The sequence below is a fragment of the Protopterus annectens genome, chromosome 4.part0, assembly GCF_019279795.1.
Source record: "Protopterus annectens isolate FY-2018-M chromosome 4.part0, PAN1.0, whole genome shotgun sequence".
Classification (NCBI taxonomy): Eukaryota; Metazoa; Chordata; order Ceratodontiformes; family Protopteridae; genus Protopterus; species Protopterus annectens.
Window position 1 is genome coordinate 289,923,242 of NC_056733.1, and position 18,294 is coordinate 289,941,535.

Here is an 18,294-nt window from a genome sequence, read left to right on the forward strand (position 1 = left end):
TCCCCAAATAACAGAAGCCCCAAGACTGAACCCTGGAGTATGCCGCTTGTTACAAATCTACTGCTTGAGGTGCCTTCCCTATTTTAATTACATGGGTTCTGTCAATGAGCCAGTTTGCTACCCATCTGGTAACATATGGATTGAAGCCTAGTTGAGAGAGTTTATCTGTTATGCCCAGGAACAGTGTCAAAGGCTTTGGCCAGATCAAGATAGGCTGTGTGCACAGTCTTCCCCTCATCCATGACTTTGGTGACCGTCTTAAAGAAGTCGACCAAATTTAGTAAACATGACCTCCCTCTAAACGAAGGCAGACTGTGTGGGATCAAGTGTTTGGAGGTTGCCAATGTCCTTGTTAATGAGGTCCATGATAATCCGTTCCATGGCCTTGCAGATCATGCTAGTTAGGCTGATAGGTCTATAATTTCCGGGATCGGTGGACACTCCACCTTTGTGTAAAGGATGACAGTGGCTGTCCTCCACTCAGCTGGGATGAAGCCAGTACTCAGGCTTTGGTTGAATAGGGTGCTTTGTGGTGCTGCAAGTTCCTGCCTGAGTTCACGTAGGATGTGGCCTGGGATGTTATTGGGTCCCATGGAGGCTGTATTTTATACCTTTGAGAGAGCAGTGATGACCTGTTCCCTAGATATAAGGAGAAGGGGGCAGGTATAGGGATGTCTTGATTTACTGTTGGGGGGGCAGAGGGGTAACGTTTTTGCTGAATCTTTCAGCCAGCAAGTTTGCTATATCTACGGCATTTGTATATGTGGTGTTCTTGACCACCAGTTCTGAACAGATCCGGGTGCTTCCTTTGAGGTTGGAGACATATGTGAAGAAGGCCTTATGATTGTCTATAGTAGATGTGGCCAAGTTGGACTTGAAGTGTGCTTGGAGGATTTCACTAGTGCTCTTATTTGCTTGTTCAGGCTAAGGAGACATTGCTTCCAATTGGGCACCTGCTCCTTCTTGGTCTTGGACAGCAATATTTTCCTTTTGTTATATAGTTTATTTATTGCAGATGTCCATCAGACAGGTTTACTCTTCCTTGCGGAGGATGATGTAGTCCTGTTGGGTGTCCCTGATTCCATGCATCTAAATGCTCGTGTAGTGCTTTGGTGTAGTTTTGGAATATTGGTGCCAGTTCCTACAGAGGGAGAGGGGGCTGTGAAGCTGTTTATACCATCCCTCAGGAGGCTGTAATCAGCTTTGGAGAAGTTTTTATGTCTGATCCTAACTAGAGGGGGTCGGGGGAGATGGTGACTTCGAAAGTGACCGCTTTGTGGTCAGATCTTACCAGGGAGGATGATACTATAGGGATGCTGCAGTAGTTACTCATGTTGGTTATATACCAAGTCCAAGCATATCATTAACACTTGATAACATGTACCATTGTGATTCATTTGTAGTCCATGTGGGTGTAAATGACCTGAGACATACCTACCTGGATTGCATGAAGAGAGACATGATTATGCTCTTGGATTGTGTGTCTCAGGCTGGTATGAACCTGGCAGTGGGGAATATTCTACTCCCTACAGGGAAGATGCGACATACTAACAGAAAATGATTAGCTTAATTTTTGGTTCCCTTCCAAGGGGGTACAGTATTTGTCAGCATGGGAATATATAGTCAACAGACCACACTGCTTTGCCAGGGATGGTCTGTACCTGCCCCTTTAGTACTCCCCCACTGTACCTTTTTAGGTAATACCAAACTAAAAGCATTCTGACATATCAGAGTTCACCCTAAAAAATCTAAAGGTATTACTGCTCAATGCCAGGAGTCTAAACAAGGAACCCCACTCCCTCAAAACTGTCTTCACCTTGGAGAATGCAGAAATTTGTGCAATTACTGAGACATGGTTTAAATGCATGTAAAGCACACTGGCAGAGCAGGGCTATAATGCCTTCCACACATTTAGTCCAGCAACTGGATAGGCAGGGGGTTACATCAAAAATAAGCATGCCTTAAGGTTGGTTAAACAAGATGACATGATTGAGTTTCTCCACATCCAAATAAGCATGCCTTAAGGTTGGTCAAACAAGATGACAAGATTGAGTTTCTCCACATCCAAATTACCATAGACATAGCCCCATACCACAGCTGTGCAAGCTGTATGTTCCCCTCTGTGACCCAGGAAGCTCATAACACATAAACCTACTGTACATAGTCATCATTCAGACAAATACCATATTCATGAGTGACTTTAACTACCCAACTTTAAACTGGGAATCATCCACAGGCCCGGAGATTCGTGGACTTTGTCAACAGAAATACTTTGGACTAAATAGTCCATACACTTAACTAGGGGTGGAAACATACTGGAGCTATTCCTCACTAAAACAAGAGAATTCTGCAGCCCCATCCCAGTGTAATGCCCTGTCTGGTATGGTCAAACCATAAAGCTGCCTCCTTGGAAAAAAAAAATAAAACTTGGGACCCCCTGCTAACTTTGGAACATTTAGGAATAATTCTAAAGCAAACCTTGTAGAATTATGTGATAAACTGGCAAAATTTCAAGCCTCCCCATACACTGAAAGTACTGCTGACTATGCAGAATTGTTCACAGAGACCCTGTACAATCATGTACGTAGATGCATAGAAACAGCTGTGCCTACCAGGAAAAAGAACAGAACAAATTCAAGAAACAAGCCACCCTGGTGGAATCCCAGCATCGGTAAGGTATGTAACAAATGGAAGAAAGTCTTAGCAAAAAGTAGGGAGTGCAATGTCCAGCATGATAAAAACTTCCTCATTAATCTAAATAAGCAACTGGAAGGGCAAATAAAGTCTACCACTGCCAAATGTCAAGTAAAACTAGTCTCCAAGGCCAAGGGCAACCATAAGGCTTTCTTTAGCTATGTCTGCAACCTAATATGCAGAACTAATTGTAAAGGGAGCCAAAAGCTGTAGCAAATCTGCTGGGCAACAAATTCAACTCTGTCATGCTGCAAATGCTTTGGGAAATAAATTAGGTTCAGGTGTTGACAAAATTTGTATCTTGTACCCTGTCCAAAGTGAATCTTCCATCCACAAGTCCTTGGAAATATTTTTTCTTCCTACCATGAACTGTGGGTGGAAAAAGGGTAAAGTATGAAAGCCACTGCACTAGGAGTATAGAAGCAAGAAGTTATTAAGCTGATGATTGCTTGCCTTGATTCAAGGATGTTGATCTTAGTAAGTCCTTGTTTCCTTTGAGAGATCCCCCATAGTGAAGATTGCCCCTTTCCCTTTGATAAGGTCTGTATCAGAATGAAGGCCTCTGAAAGAAATATTCTGTATAAAAGGTCTTCTATTAGTAAAGCAATTGATTCCTATTCTCAGCTACAGGGACAATATGTAAGACAACTGTAAGTAGAAACATATTAGATGTGTTCGTTGTTTTACCATTTTCTCCAAGTCCTAAATAAAATCATGAGTTTCATGACCAAATAAAACTCTTGAGTACCAGTGGATCCCTAATCTCAGCAGTGACCCAGACAGGTATGGTTTAATTAGAGAGCCAGGCAGGGAGGCGAGGAGAGGGGAAGTAGTTAAGGCATCTGGCCATGCTCATTTCTTCAAGGGGAATGGGAAGGACTGCATGTGCTCAGGGGCACACAAAGCAGTGCAATCCCAGCAGTGGAACAGACTAAGAGATGAACCCAATGATGAAGTATTACCAGAATAGCAGAAAAAATATTGAAGACTTGCAAAGCTGTTGCAGTGTGAAGCAAATCATGCAATGACAAATAGCTGCTTGCATCAGTATTAATGATTTACACACAAAGATTTCTGGGGCACTGCTTACATTTATTAGCACTCTAAGTAAAACTTCTTTTTGACCCTTAATTACTTGTGGATGCTGTGTAAATGAGAAGTACTACAGTTTAGAATACTGCTGGGGCTGGCACATTGTTGGTGACTAGAGTACATGCGCACGTCTACGGTCTGAAACATTCAATCTGAAGTAGTTAACTTCATTTTATCTGCAACCTGTAGATATATGGATCCATATCGGATCCAAGCCGGCAACTTTTTTTCTAGCATCTGCTCCATGCTCCAAGCTCCTCTCCCTACCCATAATACACCACCATCTCCTATCTTCCCTCAGATCTTGTTTGCCGTGCCATATTAAGCATCGTGATTTCTCTGCTCTGAGCTTCAGGGATGAGTAAACAAGTTAATTCTGTTGTTTTGTGCAAGTGGTAGTTAGTTTTCCCTTCCTCCCCCCTTTAGTGTACGCTGTCCGCCGGTAAAGCTTCAAAAAAAAATTTTTTTTTATTGTTGAAAGTAGTTCTAGGCCCACTTCCCTTAAGTGTGTGTTAGTGTGTTGTGTTATCTTTAGGGAGTGGCGATTGTGGCGATTAGTGTTAGACTATGGCTGATCAACCTAAGTCGGTTTTCAAAAAAATGCACAGTGTGGCCATAAGCTCTCACCGGCTGATGGTCACACACTGTGTGTAATATGTTTGGGAGTGCCCCATTTATCAACACAGTGTACAATCTGTGCATGCTTTAACCCGAGGGCCCTCAGGGACAGGAAGGCCAAGTTAGTTGCCAAGGGTCTTCTCCCTGCCTCCATGCTGGATTCTGCCACGGCCTTCGCCTCAGGTACTCCCGCCCAACCACCCACTCAGATAGGGACTCAAACTCCCACTTGTTCTGGTGTAGGGGGAGACAAAGATAAAGAAAAAGCAAGATAGAGAGAAAAAGAAAAGGACAGAGAAAGACGTAAGGAGGATAAAGAGAGGAAGAGGGATAGGCCTCGCAAGAGGTCCCCGTACAGGGAATCTTTTCCTACTCCACCATCCAAGACTTTGAGGCCAGCTTCTTCCAGGCTCCGCTTATCCTGTTTCTTGCCAGAGCCATTGGAGTCTTCTGATCTGAGGCCTTCCTCACCCTTACTTCGCAGACCAGCCAGATCTGAATCGGTCGCCTCTTTGCGAACGACTCAGAGCCTATCGGACTTGGACATGGACAGGATGATGCGGAGATTCATTCAGACCCAAATACAGATGGGAGTTTTGCCAGGCCCCTTTCCCTCTAGAGGGGGGGAGGGGAGACCTTCATGCCCTTTTTCCGCCACTTCTCTTCTTCCCCGATCCATGCGGCTGCTTCAGGGTTTTTGGATCCGAGACTCTTTGGAGCTGGTAGCTCGGTGTCGACGGTTCCACCAGCCTCGACTACGACTGTTACCTTGAGTTCCTCGGATCCGGCCAGTTTGGATCTCGGAGCCATGGACAGGGAGTCGGACCTGAGGAAATGGATCCGTCTTCGGCTCCGACCTTTTCGGATCCGAGCCATTCCCTTGGACCTCAGGCTACCTTCGCTTCGATCCTCACTTTGGACCTGGGGAGAGCTTCGTCCTTGCTAGGTGCCAAGGAGGTATGCTCTCCTTTGGTGTTCAAAGTGGTGGAGAGGGTTCTCTCCCAGGGATTGAGACCTCAGCCCATTTCCTCGGATTCCACCCAGACTCCACTGGATTTGGCGACTACTCCCTTCATCCTGTCTCAGAGACAGCCCATGCCAGAGGAGCCCCAGGCTATTCCCCTTGAGGAACCCCCTGCAGCTCACGAGTCCTCTTCAGAGAGTCCCACTGAAGAGGGCCCCCGTAAGTGCAAGTGCAAAAGGAGGCACTTGGACTCCCCTGAGTCCCTCACTATGGACGCGGATTTAGATGAAGGAGAAGGTTCCCCCAGGTCACCTCCCGAAGATGTCTCCTTCGGAGACATCATGTAGATCCTCCGCCAGAGGGGAGGTTGGTCTTCCCCAGAACCTTCTACAGATGAGTCCGTGTTCCTGGAGGCCTTTGGCACAGGCCCATCTACTTCTTGGGTGTCCCCGCTAGAGGACCCCATGGTGGACCTTATTACCACATGGGCATGGTAGGAGCCTGACACCGTAGAGCCCATTCCCAAAACCCTGACAAGATTCTTTCTCCTCCCACCGACAGACAACCTTGGTCTAAAGGAGCCCCCGGCGACGCTATGTTGTTCGCAGCAGCCACCAAGAGGGAACTGGCGCAAGAGAGTTCCTCAGTCCACCCTCTCGACAAGGAGTCCAGGTCAGTGGATAGGTTTGGGAAGGGCTTTTATTCATCAGCGACCTTTTTCATCCATGCTCTGAACTATTTGGCACATGTGATATGGTTACAGCGAGACTTTGTTTTGGAATTCACTGAGTCTCCCCCAGAGTCCTTATCGCAGCAGGACAAACAACTGTTCTCTGCGAAAATGTCGACTCTGAAGTTGGTATCAAACATGTCCATTTGGGTTGGGAGGGTGGCCTAATGGTTAAGGTGTTTGCCTTACAAACACAAAGTGTGGGGTTTGATTCTCACAAAGGATAATTGGCTAAGCTTAAAATGGCTCGCAAGGGCAGTTAGCTTGGTACTAACCTATGAACCTATGTATCTCCTTTCCCATGCCATGGAAGGAGCAGCTAGGGCGGCTGGGACAGGCGTAGCCATGAGGCGTCACGCCTGGCTCAGGTTGTGTCAGTTTGCGGATCCTTTCAAGGCGTCATTTACTAATGCTCCCTACGATGGTTCCTTCCTTTTCGGGGAGAAAGTACATGACAGTCTTGTCTAGAGCGAAAAAGATGGGAAGACTTTGTCTGCCGTTGGGATCCACTTCTCTAACCCTCAACGGTCCTTTTCTAGGAACCAAAGAGGGCAAAAGAAGATGTGGTTCCAGAAATCACAGTTTTCCTGGGAGTTTCAGGACAACTTTTTCCCCAGAGGCAGAGAGGGAACGGATTGATGCCGACCCAGAGGTAGAGGGGGTCCCAGGAACTTCGGGTCTAGGGGACCTTTTTCTGACAGGCCCACTCAGCAGCCCTGAGGGGTTGCCCGACTGTCCTACTCTGGAGGCAGTCTGGGGAAGATTATCATTGCACCCAGCGGCATGGGAGTCCATAACTGCAGATCGTTGGGTGCTACATATAATATCCAGAGGCAACACTATCCCATTTGTTGCCCTGCCAAGTGCTACAAGACGCGTCCTGGATGTCCCACCCACTCACAGGGAGGCCGCAGCTCTAGAGGTTTCAAAGCTGCTTCACAAACGAGCCATCAAAACGGTCCCCCTCGACCAGTCCGGATTAGGCGTTTAGTCCAGGTTCTTTTTAGTGCCAAAAAAGATGGGGGACCTCAGGCCCATTTTGGACCTGTCAACCTTGAACCTGTATGTCGCCAAACAAAAGTTCCGGATGGTCAACCTACAGTCCATTCTACCTTATCTCTGAGAGTGCGACTGGATGTGCTCTTTAGACCTCCAGGATGCTTACTACCATATCAAGGTCCGCAGAAGCTCCAGGAGGTTTCTTCGCTTCCAGCTGGAAGCCAGTCACTTCCAGTTCAGAGCTCTACCCTTTGGTCTCACCACAGCCCCCAGGGTGTTCACCAAGGTAATGGCAGTAGTAGCAGCTCACCTGAGGCTTCAGGGAATTCAGGTATTTCCTTACCTGGACAACTGGCTCTTCACTGCGTCCACCAAGTGTCTTTTGTGTCTGGCCCAAGACTACTTTCTCCTCTTGGCAGATTGGCTGGGGATTACAGTCAATGTCCACAAATCCCTTTTGCAACCAGTACAAGTTCTAGACTTCATTGGGGCATGGCTAGACACTTTGCAACTAAAAGTTTTCTTAACACCAGACAGGGTCTCACACCTCAGGTACCACATTGCTCTAATCGTGAACCTCACATTTCCAAAGGCAAACGATGTGCTTTGGGCCCTGGGCTCCATGGCTGCCTCGATTTCTATTCTCCCTTGCACACGCCTACATATGCGAGTCCTTCAATGGACTCTAGCTGTCCAGTGGTCTTGGCTAGACCTGCCCATGGATTTTCTGATAAGGATCAGTCACACCTGCAGGATGTCACTCCTTTGGTGGCTCCTTTCACCAGAGGTTGCAGCGGGACGTCCTTTCGTGTCATCTCCAGCCCAAGCCACAGTGACCACGGACGCCTCCCAACTCGGGTGGGGGGTACACTGTTTGGGAAGGACAGTCCAAGGCACATGGTGCCTGATAGAGGCCAAGTTGCACATAAATGTTCTAGAGATGAGGGCAGTGCTTTTAGTGTTGAAAGCCTTCCACACTGTCCTTCCTCAGGGTTCGATTGCAATTCAGTCAGACAAGATGTCTGTTGTCTGGTATATCAACAAGCAGGGGGGAACCAGATCTTATCCTCTGTGTCATGAGGCCATGAGAGTGTGGGAGTGGGCGATTTCCACCGGTCGGTTTCTGATTGCAATGCACATCCCAGGACACTCCAACATTTTAGCGGACAGATTGAGTCGGGCTATTCTGATGCCGTACGAGTGGTCTCTGAAACAGTCAGTGGCGGAGGAGATATTCGTTGCATGGGGACAGCCTTGCTGTGATCTCTTCACATCTCCTTCCAGCGCGAAGTGCAGCGAGTTCTTTGCTCTGATTTCCTCACCAGGGGATGCACCCAGAGAAGCTCTAGTCCATGTTTGGCCCCCCGGGTTACAGTATGCTTACCAACCGTTAACACTCATTCCGAAGTTTCTTCAGAAAGCTTGTTGACTGGGGTGCATAGTGATCCTCATTGCCCCATTCTAGTCTCATCAAGTTTGGATCCCCTTCCTTTGGTCTCACTTTCTAGCGCCTCCGTGGATTCTGGACCCCTCTCCGGATCTAATCTCTCATCCTTCGGGTGCTTACCCTTCCAATCTGGACAGTCTAAAGCTGACAGCTTGGCTGCTCCAGTTCCCTTGATTGCCAGGCTCCCTGTCTTTCATCTCCTGTAAAATGTATACTAGTGGCTTCTCTTAAAGATTCCACTAGGAAGGTCTATCACAGTAAATGGAGACATGCTCTATCTGGGCCTCTCAGAGAAATCTGGATACTTTTACAGCCCCTGTTCCTGCGGTGTTGGAATTCGTAACTAGTATTTTTCAGCAAGGAGCTAGCTTCTCCACAGTGAAAGTACAACTGGCAGCCATTTCTAATTTTCATGCAGGTGATAATTAAGATTGTACTCGCCTCTTCTAGGCTATGTAAAGCCTTTTTAAAAGGCACCTTCCTTCTGCGCCCTCCCATTAAAGATTCAGTTCTTCCTTGGGATCTAACTTTGGTTCTTCAGTCATTAGTATCTCCTCGTTTTGAACCTGCTGCGTCAGTGGATCTAAAGATTTTGTCTTAGAAGACGGCCTTCCTAGTGGCTATTACGTTGGCTAGGAGGGTCTCTGATCTGCAGGCTTTGTCTGCCGTGCCTCGGTATTTGGTCTTCCATAAGGACAGGGTCTCCCTCCATACAAATCCTCTGTTTTTACCCAAAGTGGCATCTCAGTCAAACATAAACCAAACAATTAATCTACCTGTTTTCTTTCCAAATTTTCAGAACAAAGGGGAATATAAACTTCATTTGTTAGATGTTCATAGACAACTTTGTTTCTGCCTTCATAGAACACAATCCTTCCATAAGTCCGATCAATTATTTGTCTAATTTTCCAAACCTCATTTGGGTAAGGCCATTTCTAAGGTTTCTTTAGCCAGATGGATCACTCTTTGGATTCTACACATTTACGAAGCCAAGGGGTTATCTCCTCCTGGTCTGATTAAAGCTCACTGTACCAGGTCCATGGCGACTTCTGCTGCTTTTTGGTCTAAGGTTCCTTTGGATGACATTTGTGCAGCAGCAACTTGGGCAAATTCTCATACTTTCATCTCCCATTACAAGTTAGATCTGATTTCCAGAGGGAGAGCATCCTTTGGCTCTGCAGTGCTTAGGAATATCCTTCCATGAGGGTCTCCCAGGATTTGTTGAGTAGCTGGGGACTCTGTCCCACAGTTGCAGATAAAATGAAGTTAACTACTTCAGGTAAAGAAGTTATGTACTCACCATAACTTTCCATCTGAGTAGTTATACTTCATTTTTCTGCAACCTTCCAACCCTCCATCCCCCTGACCTTTTCGTGTGAATAAAAATTTTAGGTTTATTTAGTTGAGTTGCTAATATGTATAGTTGCAGCAAACTCAATCTGAGGGAAGATAGGAGATGGTGGTGTGTTATGGGTAGGAGAGGAGCTTGGAGCAGATGCTAGAAAAAAAGTTGCTGGCTCAGATCCGATATGGATCCGTATACCCACAGGTTGCAGAAAAATTAAGTATAACTGCTCAGATGGAACGTTATGATGAGTACATAATTTATTTTTTTCTGTTATTTGTGCTGCTTAGCTGGCTATGGTGTTTAGTGGTGAGTTTGTGTATTGCTAGCATGTAAATGCCTAGATTATTACTAGGCTAATGACCCGGGGTGGGGCCTTTCTAAGCCTGGCCAAGTTTTCCCAAAAGAATAATTATGTCCTGTATCTAGATAGGACATTGAGGGCCGGGCAGTTATAAGCTACTTCTGTCCATAAGAGATATGGGTGCTAGGCCCGGTATAAATTGCATATTCCCCATCTACTAGTGTAGATTACACTTAAACTGAGAAGCCCGTTCCATTGGGGGGGGCAGTCTCTGGAATACATATCTGCATGTTCTGTTTACGTCATAGACAAAATTCAAAACCCTAGACCTTGTATTTCTGGTACTCTCTGACTTATGAATATGCAGGAGATTCATAAGGGTGGGGTTTATGGGTGCTTTGTAAACCGGGCATAGATCACCCCTCAGCAATTTGTATGAGACTGAGTAGAGAAGGGTGGGAGGTTGACATAATGGCTAAGGTGTTTACCTTACAGACACAAGTTGCAGGGTTTGATTCTCATATGGGTTAATTGCCTAGGCTTAAAGTGGTCCACGAGGGAGTTAGCCTAGTACTAAGCTATGAACGTACGGAAAGAGCATTAAGATACTCTGCATAAGGCAAATTTTTTAGAAATTGTAACATTTTCTTACCTTTGTGGGATGTGAGGTGGTTCCTTGTTTTGCTTGGGTGGAGTTAGGATAGCTAGAGTGCCAAAATTATTTTCTTTGTTGTTCTGAGCTTACCATTAAAAACTATGCCAGAAAATGTCTGAAGGTGGGGAATCATTTTGTTTGCATTCCTTTTTTGTAAATCATTTATTTTGTTCATTTTTGTAGACGTGCATCCTTACAGATGTTATTTACACCCCAGTACAATTGACAGTTGACATGGAATTAAAGGTTCATAGCTGCTGGGTAGATGAGAATTCTTATTAACTTCAATTTGCATACTGTAGAGAATGGTAAAGAAGGATACAAGATTAACTGATTCATAATAAAAAAAAATACTTAGGTTCAAGGTTTCAACTTGCATTGTGGAGTACTGAAAGCAGTACCTGCTTAAATGAGCACAGTGGGATATATTTTTCTAATCAGCTTGAGATGAAGCAATGCATACTAAAAGACCATTTTGCTAGCTGCATATCTTAGTGAAAAGTAAAGGCTATACAGGTGAGTGGTATAAGTAGCATATACCTGTGTTCATTGACTACTGTTGATGCATTGTTGTATTTAAAGAATGTGGGTTTGGAAATTTGCACTGATTAAAAATGAATTTAAATCCCAATTAGTAGTTTAGTGGATCTCTGCATTGAACATCAGCTTAAATATAAACAAATCAGAAGTTTGCCATTAGTTAGCATATATAGCCTTCAGAGAAAATGGAAGTATATGTACTCTTTCATAGGAGGTTACTAGGCTCTTGGCCCTAAGGCCTCTACAAGCCTAGCCATGGTGTATCCTTGCTCCTTTATGGACCAAGATATATAGTGTGTTTGCACGTGAATCAAAGATCAGCACGGGCTGCCACTGTCTAAGAGAGACATAGGTGAAATCCCCAGTGTAAATCTAAGGTTTCCCATCCAAATGTCCTTGTTACACTTAAATAGGATCATTGACATATGATTTTCTCCAAAAGAAAAATTCTGTATAAAAGGTCTTCTGATGTAAAAGCAACTGCTTCCTGTCCTCACCTACAGGGACAATATCAGAGACAACTGTAAGCAGAAACATATTAGCAGGAGCGGTCTTAGGTCATTTGGTGCCCTAGGCAAAAGGCCTCCACAGCGCCCCCCACCACCACACTACCCAGTGCCCCCATCCTGGTCTACCTACACAAATAAATACTGAAAAAGTGCCCCTGCTAGAGTGGCGCCCTAGGCGGCCACCTAGTTGGCCTATGCCTAAGGTCGGCTATGCATATTAGATGATGTGTTCTTTGTTTTACTGTTTTCTTCAAGTCCTAAAAATCATGAGTTTCATGATCAAGTGAAACTCCAACACCACCTGTGGAGCCCTAATCTCAGCAGTGACCCAGACAAGTACGATTTAATTGGTGAGTCCGGCAGGGAGGGGAGGAGAGGAGAAGGAGTTAAGGGGTGTTGCCATGCTCATCTCTTCATAGGTTCATAGGTGTGTACTAGGCTAACGGCCCTGGAGCCTATATAAGCCTAGCCCAAGAAGATTCACTGACATTATGCCACCCAAAGTTAGTTCCTAAGGGGAATACGAAGGATTACATGTGCTCTGGGGCATACAAGGCAGTGCAACCCCAGTAGTGAAACAGACTAAGAGGTGAACCAATGATGAAGTGTTACCAGAATATTGGAAAAAATATGGAAGACTTACAAAGCCTTCTGAGAAATGGAAGTATATGTACTCTTTCATACTACGAGTTAATATTTTCATTACGTTTCCCTAAAGAGAGTGAATGTGTGCAAATGATTCTGAACTTTCTCACACATCATTGCAATTTTGTTTAGTATTTTGTTCATACTTTTGTGTTTGTTATGGAAAGTCAGATAATTAAATGATTATATGTATATATTTTTTTTTTTGCAGCTACAGACAGATGGCCTGTTGAACTGGATCTTGGCAGGTGCTTTAGGGATCAGTCTGGTACTGTCTTTTGTGCTCATCCCTCTGCAGTGCTTTTATTTCCATCGAATTTATGGAGTTTTCCTAATCATCTACTATGTGACATTCCTCATAGTGGCAGTACTGACTGAAGTTGGAATTATTTATGTGCACCATCCTTGACTGTTTTAAATTATTCCACTGTTCTATATCTTTTTTTTTTATTATTAATACAGAGTTGAAGAAGATTTTTATTCTTCTTTGAATTTGTTTAAAGTGTATATCAGATGGTGGTGGGTATTTTAGTATGTGAATTTGCTCAGTAAGATTGTTTTTAAAATTAGCTTCAGAGTGGAGCGTGTTACATTGGGTGCTAGTAGCACTCTGAAATAGTCAGGAAGGGCCAAACTGGCAGGCAAATACTCTCTCAGACCACACTGTGCTGCTTTATGTTAGAAAGAAGGTCTTATACAGTGTTTTGGGGTTTTATCACATTATCTTCCCTTTTTCCACATTTCTTTCTTTCGATAGTCTGCCTTTAGAATGTGTGTTTTATTGATTTTTAGGGTTAGATTTTCACAGTCTTAGCTGCTGTCATTAAACACTGATCATGTCAAACTGTTACATTCTGATCATAAAAAGTAGGTATGTCAGTGCAGTCCATAAGCTCCTATGTGGTGACCATTAGCCTAGAATAATTGGGGCAGTCAGTACCAACCAGATAAGGAGTATTCTGGTAGATAATGTTGCCTGTGGTGGAAGGTTCAATGCATGCTATTAACTGAACAAATGTCATGTGACCACATGAGTGACATCACCCATGAGGTCAAAATCATGCACTTTAATGAAGAAGCAGTGGTATAAAAATGCTATTAGTATCAAGTGCCCTAGCACACCCAATGTTTGCTGCTGTCTGTGCACTCCAGTTTTATATCTTTGGCCATCTGTGGACATGATATGCTTGCCTCTGTGGTTGTACAGTACTGGGCAATGGGTCTGGTGTGCTGGAACTATAAATATACCCTTCTCAGAAGGTCATTAAAGGGATTGGCAGTGTAAAAGGTGATATCATCCCTAACTGAATGTGCGGGTAGTAGATGCATTGGTGAAGTCCCAGCAATTCATGTTTGTACACAGTTTAGGTTTAGTACAATAAGATCTTTAGTGGGTTCATAGGTTCATACTAGGCTATCTGCCCTAGGGCATTTATAAGCCTAGCCAGAGTGTGTGTGGCTTTCACCACCCCTTAGGATGAGAATACTATACCCATTAGTTTGCTGTGCCTCTGTCCAGCAGTGACACAGAGATGATTCCCAGGGTAAACCTACGATCTCCCATCCACTCGTCAAGATTTCTCTTGAACAGAGTCAGTGAGGGGCTCTGCCTCACGTGGACTGGGATTCTGTTCCATAGTGTAGGGAGTCTCTGGGTGATGAATCTGTCCCTCCAGCACGTCCTATTTATATCCGTGTTGAGGTTTAAGTCTCTTAATGTCGTGGCTCTGGTGGATTTGGATTTTTTGAGGTGGAGCATGTCCATTAATTCCAGGTTGGACATGGCCTTGTATGTCAGGCACAGATCACCTCTGAGCAGACGGTATGCGACTGAATAGAGCTGGAGTTTCTTCAGTCGGGCAGCGTATGACATATGTTTGAGCCCCTTTATCCTTTTGGTGAGGAACTTTTGGGGTCTTTCCAACTGCTGCAGGTGTCGGGTAAGGTACATTCCGAATGGGGCGTTGTACTCAATCATTGGTCTGATAAGTGAAGAGTACAGGGGTACAATGACCTCTCCTGATCTGGATGTGAATCCCTTCATGATCAGGTGGGCAATGTAGAAGGTCTTCCTAACCACTTTGGCAATGTGAGTGTCAAAGAGAGGTTACTGTCAACTTGGGTCCCCAGGTCCCTGATAACTTCTTCCGTGTTTAATGGATTACCACCTATGTGGTAATTAGGGGTTACCTTGTTTTTCCCAAAGGGTATGACTATACATTTTTTGGCATTTAGCTTAAGGCCATGGCTCTGGCACCAGTTATCCATTTCTATGAGACCTCTCTGGAGGATGTCTGTGTCTGATGGAGTGTCAATTATGGTGCCCAGTTTGCAGTCATCTGCAAATTTTGTCAGCCACAATCCCCTTATGTTTGCCTGCACTTCAGAAAAATAAATGTCGAACAAGAGGGGGCCCAGGACTGAGCCCTGTGGGACACCGCTCGTGACCGGCTTAGAGTCTGACATGGCACCAGCAACTCTAACCCTGTGGGTTCTGTCCTTGAGCCAGTTTGCAACCCATCTTGTGACATATGGGTTTACATCTAAGCTGGCGAGCTTTTCTATGATGCCCGAGTGGGGTATTGTGTCGAACACTTTTGCTAGGTCAAGGTAGGCTGTGTGAACTGCCTTACCCTCATCAATGGCCTTAGTGACTGTTTCGAAAAAGTTGACCTAGTTCAAGAGGCAGGATCTGCCCTTGACAAAGCCAAATTGGGTAGGATCCAGTGTCTGTAGGTCCCCAATGTCTTTATTTATGAGTTCCATTATGATCCTCTCCATAGCTTTGCAGACAAGGCTCGTCAAGCTTATGGGGCGGTAATTTCCAGGGTCCGTAGAAGCACCGCCTTTGTAGAGTGGGACCACAGTTGCCATACGCCATTCTTTGGGTACGTATCCTGTAGTAAGGCTAAGATTAAACAGCAGCCTTATGTGTGGGTTTAGTTCCTCATTGAGTTCATGTAGCACACAGCCGGGGACACAGTCCGGTCCCATTGATGCTGTGTTTTTTGCTTTAGAGAGAGCAGCTCTCACCTGGGCATCTGAGATGTTTGGGAGGCTAGACTCTGGTGGGATAGATATTTCTCCTTTTGGGGGGGGGGGGGAGAAATTTGCACTGAACCTGTCTGCCAGTATGATGGCAATGTCTGTGGGTTCAGTGATTTTTGTATCATTTTGGACTAATTCTGAGCATATCTGGGAGTTTCCACCCAGGTTTCTAACATGTGATTAATTTCATTTACACCATCATCATGCACTACACAGAAATGTTATGTAAACGTAGTTCTGTTTCTTTTTTACACTTAAATTTATCCTTGCTCACTAATTAGAAGAACATCAGAATTGCATAATGCAGATATTTGTGAGATGCTTCTGTCAACTTGCAGTATCTCAACACTGTGTATCTCTCTAAAATCTGCAGTAAGTTGAACGTGTTTTTGCTCTTCATAGAATTCTTTAGTATCCATGTAAAGCCCATCCCCAAGGACTGCATACACCAATTATATGTCACATGATTATAGCTCATTTCCCATATTTTGCTAAAGTTCTGACATATCCCCTGCAACATCTGCTCATCTTAACTTGGGTAACCAATTCACACTGATACATTAATTTGGCTTAACTGTGAGTAATGTTGTACTGAGGAATATTTAAACAGTGTGAAATGGCGTATCATAAAACATTAAATCACAAATTGGCTCTCAGTATCATTAGTGACTTGTGATGCTGATAATGGCCATTCTATTCTGCCTCCTAACCAACCAGTAACATCATGGGACATGTTGGTTAGGTAGGTTTTTTCCTTCCCTGTCCCCTGTGCTACCTGAACCATTAACAAGTGATCATTAGAACTGCTGCATATGTTCCAGAGGAAAACCTGCACATTATTATTTATTTATGTTTTTTTTAAGTACAATCAGATGTACCATGGGACAGAATCATGGGGTGTACTAATACTGAAATCAAGAAGAATATAAAGTACTCCCACATGTTTTGTTTAATTTAGTTTTGGGGTGAAGTGAATTAGAAATGCAAACTTTTGGAGGGAAGAAAATGAAGAATCCTCTAGGGAACGATAGGACTGTCATTTTGTGAGTGTTGATACTAAAGAACAAAGGAATTATGTTTGTCATGGAATCTGTAGCCATTTTACACACACTTGCACGTGAACCCTCATCAGTTTAGGCCATGAGATAAATCGGTGACATTTATTCTCTCAAAGAATGAATGTTTGTAAAAAATGAAGAGAAAGAAGATGCATTAATGTAATTGCTGCCTTGAGTTAGGAGAACAAATTAAATTGATACAATTTTTGACACTGCTGTTTTGTTAAGTTAGGAGAACAAAAGCGCATTGATACAATTCTTACCATTGCTTATTGCTGTTTTGTTAAGTTAGGATAATGTTGCCTTTGTTGTTAAGCAAAAGTTGAAGCACTTTGTTCAGAGATTTGTTAAGCTATGATTGTATCTGTAGCATTCTTTTTCAGAAATGTAAAATACGGGATCTATTTTTTCTTTTTAAAAAGCTTATTCACATAATTCCTCTCTCTAATTTTATCCTTAACTATGTGAACCCAAGCCCCTGTGTTGTACTTGTTTTGACAGTACTTTTAATGAAAGTATTTTTATGTAGAAACGAGGGAATTAGGCTTTTTTTTTTTTACTGTTATGAGACCAAGACAATACAAATCTGATTAAACATGCATCTGAATCCATACACTCAAACGTGGGGTCTTCTGAAGTGCATTGTTATCCCGTTATATATAGCATAATGTGTATGTGTGTATAGTGCACACAAACTAATAGTTACAGAAAGTTTTGGGGTATGCCATGCATCATAATTTGGTCACAGTAAAGGCATGTGATAAAATTCAAATGCTTGCATGTCTGTAAAACTTATTTGAGAGTGCTTACCTTTGAGTTTTTGGAAGATTTTCTTCCTTTGTTTATAGTGTGCCTCTTTAATACACACTACACCATAGTGACTTTGTTATGAATTGTGAAGGTTTTGTGATCCTTAGTGGTATAACTGATTGGTAAGAATATTTCCTTACTGTGCATAGTGTGTGTGTGTGTGTGTGTGTGTGTGTGTGTGTGTGTGTGTGTGTGTGTGTGTGTGTGTGTGTGTGTGTGGAAAGGTGCAGATTATCGCCTAATTGCTTTATTAAAAAAATAGTTAATTTGTTTAATCAAAGTAATGTTTTAGACAGGGTTGATGCACATTATATAAAATATGACATTATGTACGAGTGCCTTCCATAACTTTCATTAGTACACTTGTAAATATTAGGTTCGTATTCTACGCTGGGAGTCAGTATGCGCCAGAAGCACATGTTCCAGTATTCCATGTGAATACATAGTGAGTTCTTTACTGTGCCAGAGATGCAACAGAAACTATAGTTGACTGCCTTTGTGATGTACTTATCCAAAAGTGAAAAATATGGAATGCCTCGTAAGCTGAAAACCTGCAAGATGGTTATGACTTGAAAACAGGATTACATTACAACAAGAATGATATAAATGAGTGGAAGTAACTGGGGGCTGAATTTTAACTAGTTTGCGCTACTGTTGAGATTTTTTTTTGTGATTTAACTGCTGATGTAGTGTTTACATTACAGCAGAGTGGGAAAAAATATTTTAAATTAATGAAATTGATCTCCCCAGAAAATTTAAAGCTAAAGAGGTTTAATTTGATGTTAACATTGTATTTTTTATCATCTTTCTTGTTGATTGTAATGCCTTTCATACTT

The 18,294-nt window shown here is 43.6% G+C and overlaps 1 protein-coding gene across 1 annotated transcript in view; it reads left to right on the forward strand.

Moving 5' to 3' along the window:
- Positions 1 to 14,032, forward strand: part of SLC8B1 (solute carrier family 8 member B1) — a 1,008,250-nt gene extending 994,218 nt beyond the window's left edge. The window contains exon 16 of the mRNA XM_044068272.1: positions 12,754 to 14,032. Within this exon, the coding sequence (XP_043924207.1) occupies positions 12,754 to 12,951 (198 nt within the window). The 3' untranslated portion in view covers positions 12,952 to 14,032. The remainder of the gene's footprint in view (positions 1 to 12,753) is intronic.
- Positions 14,033 to 18,294: the final 4,262 nt, after the last annotated feature.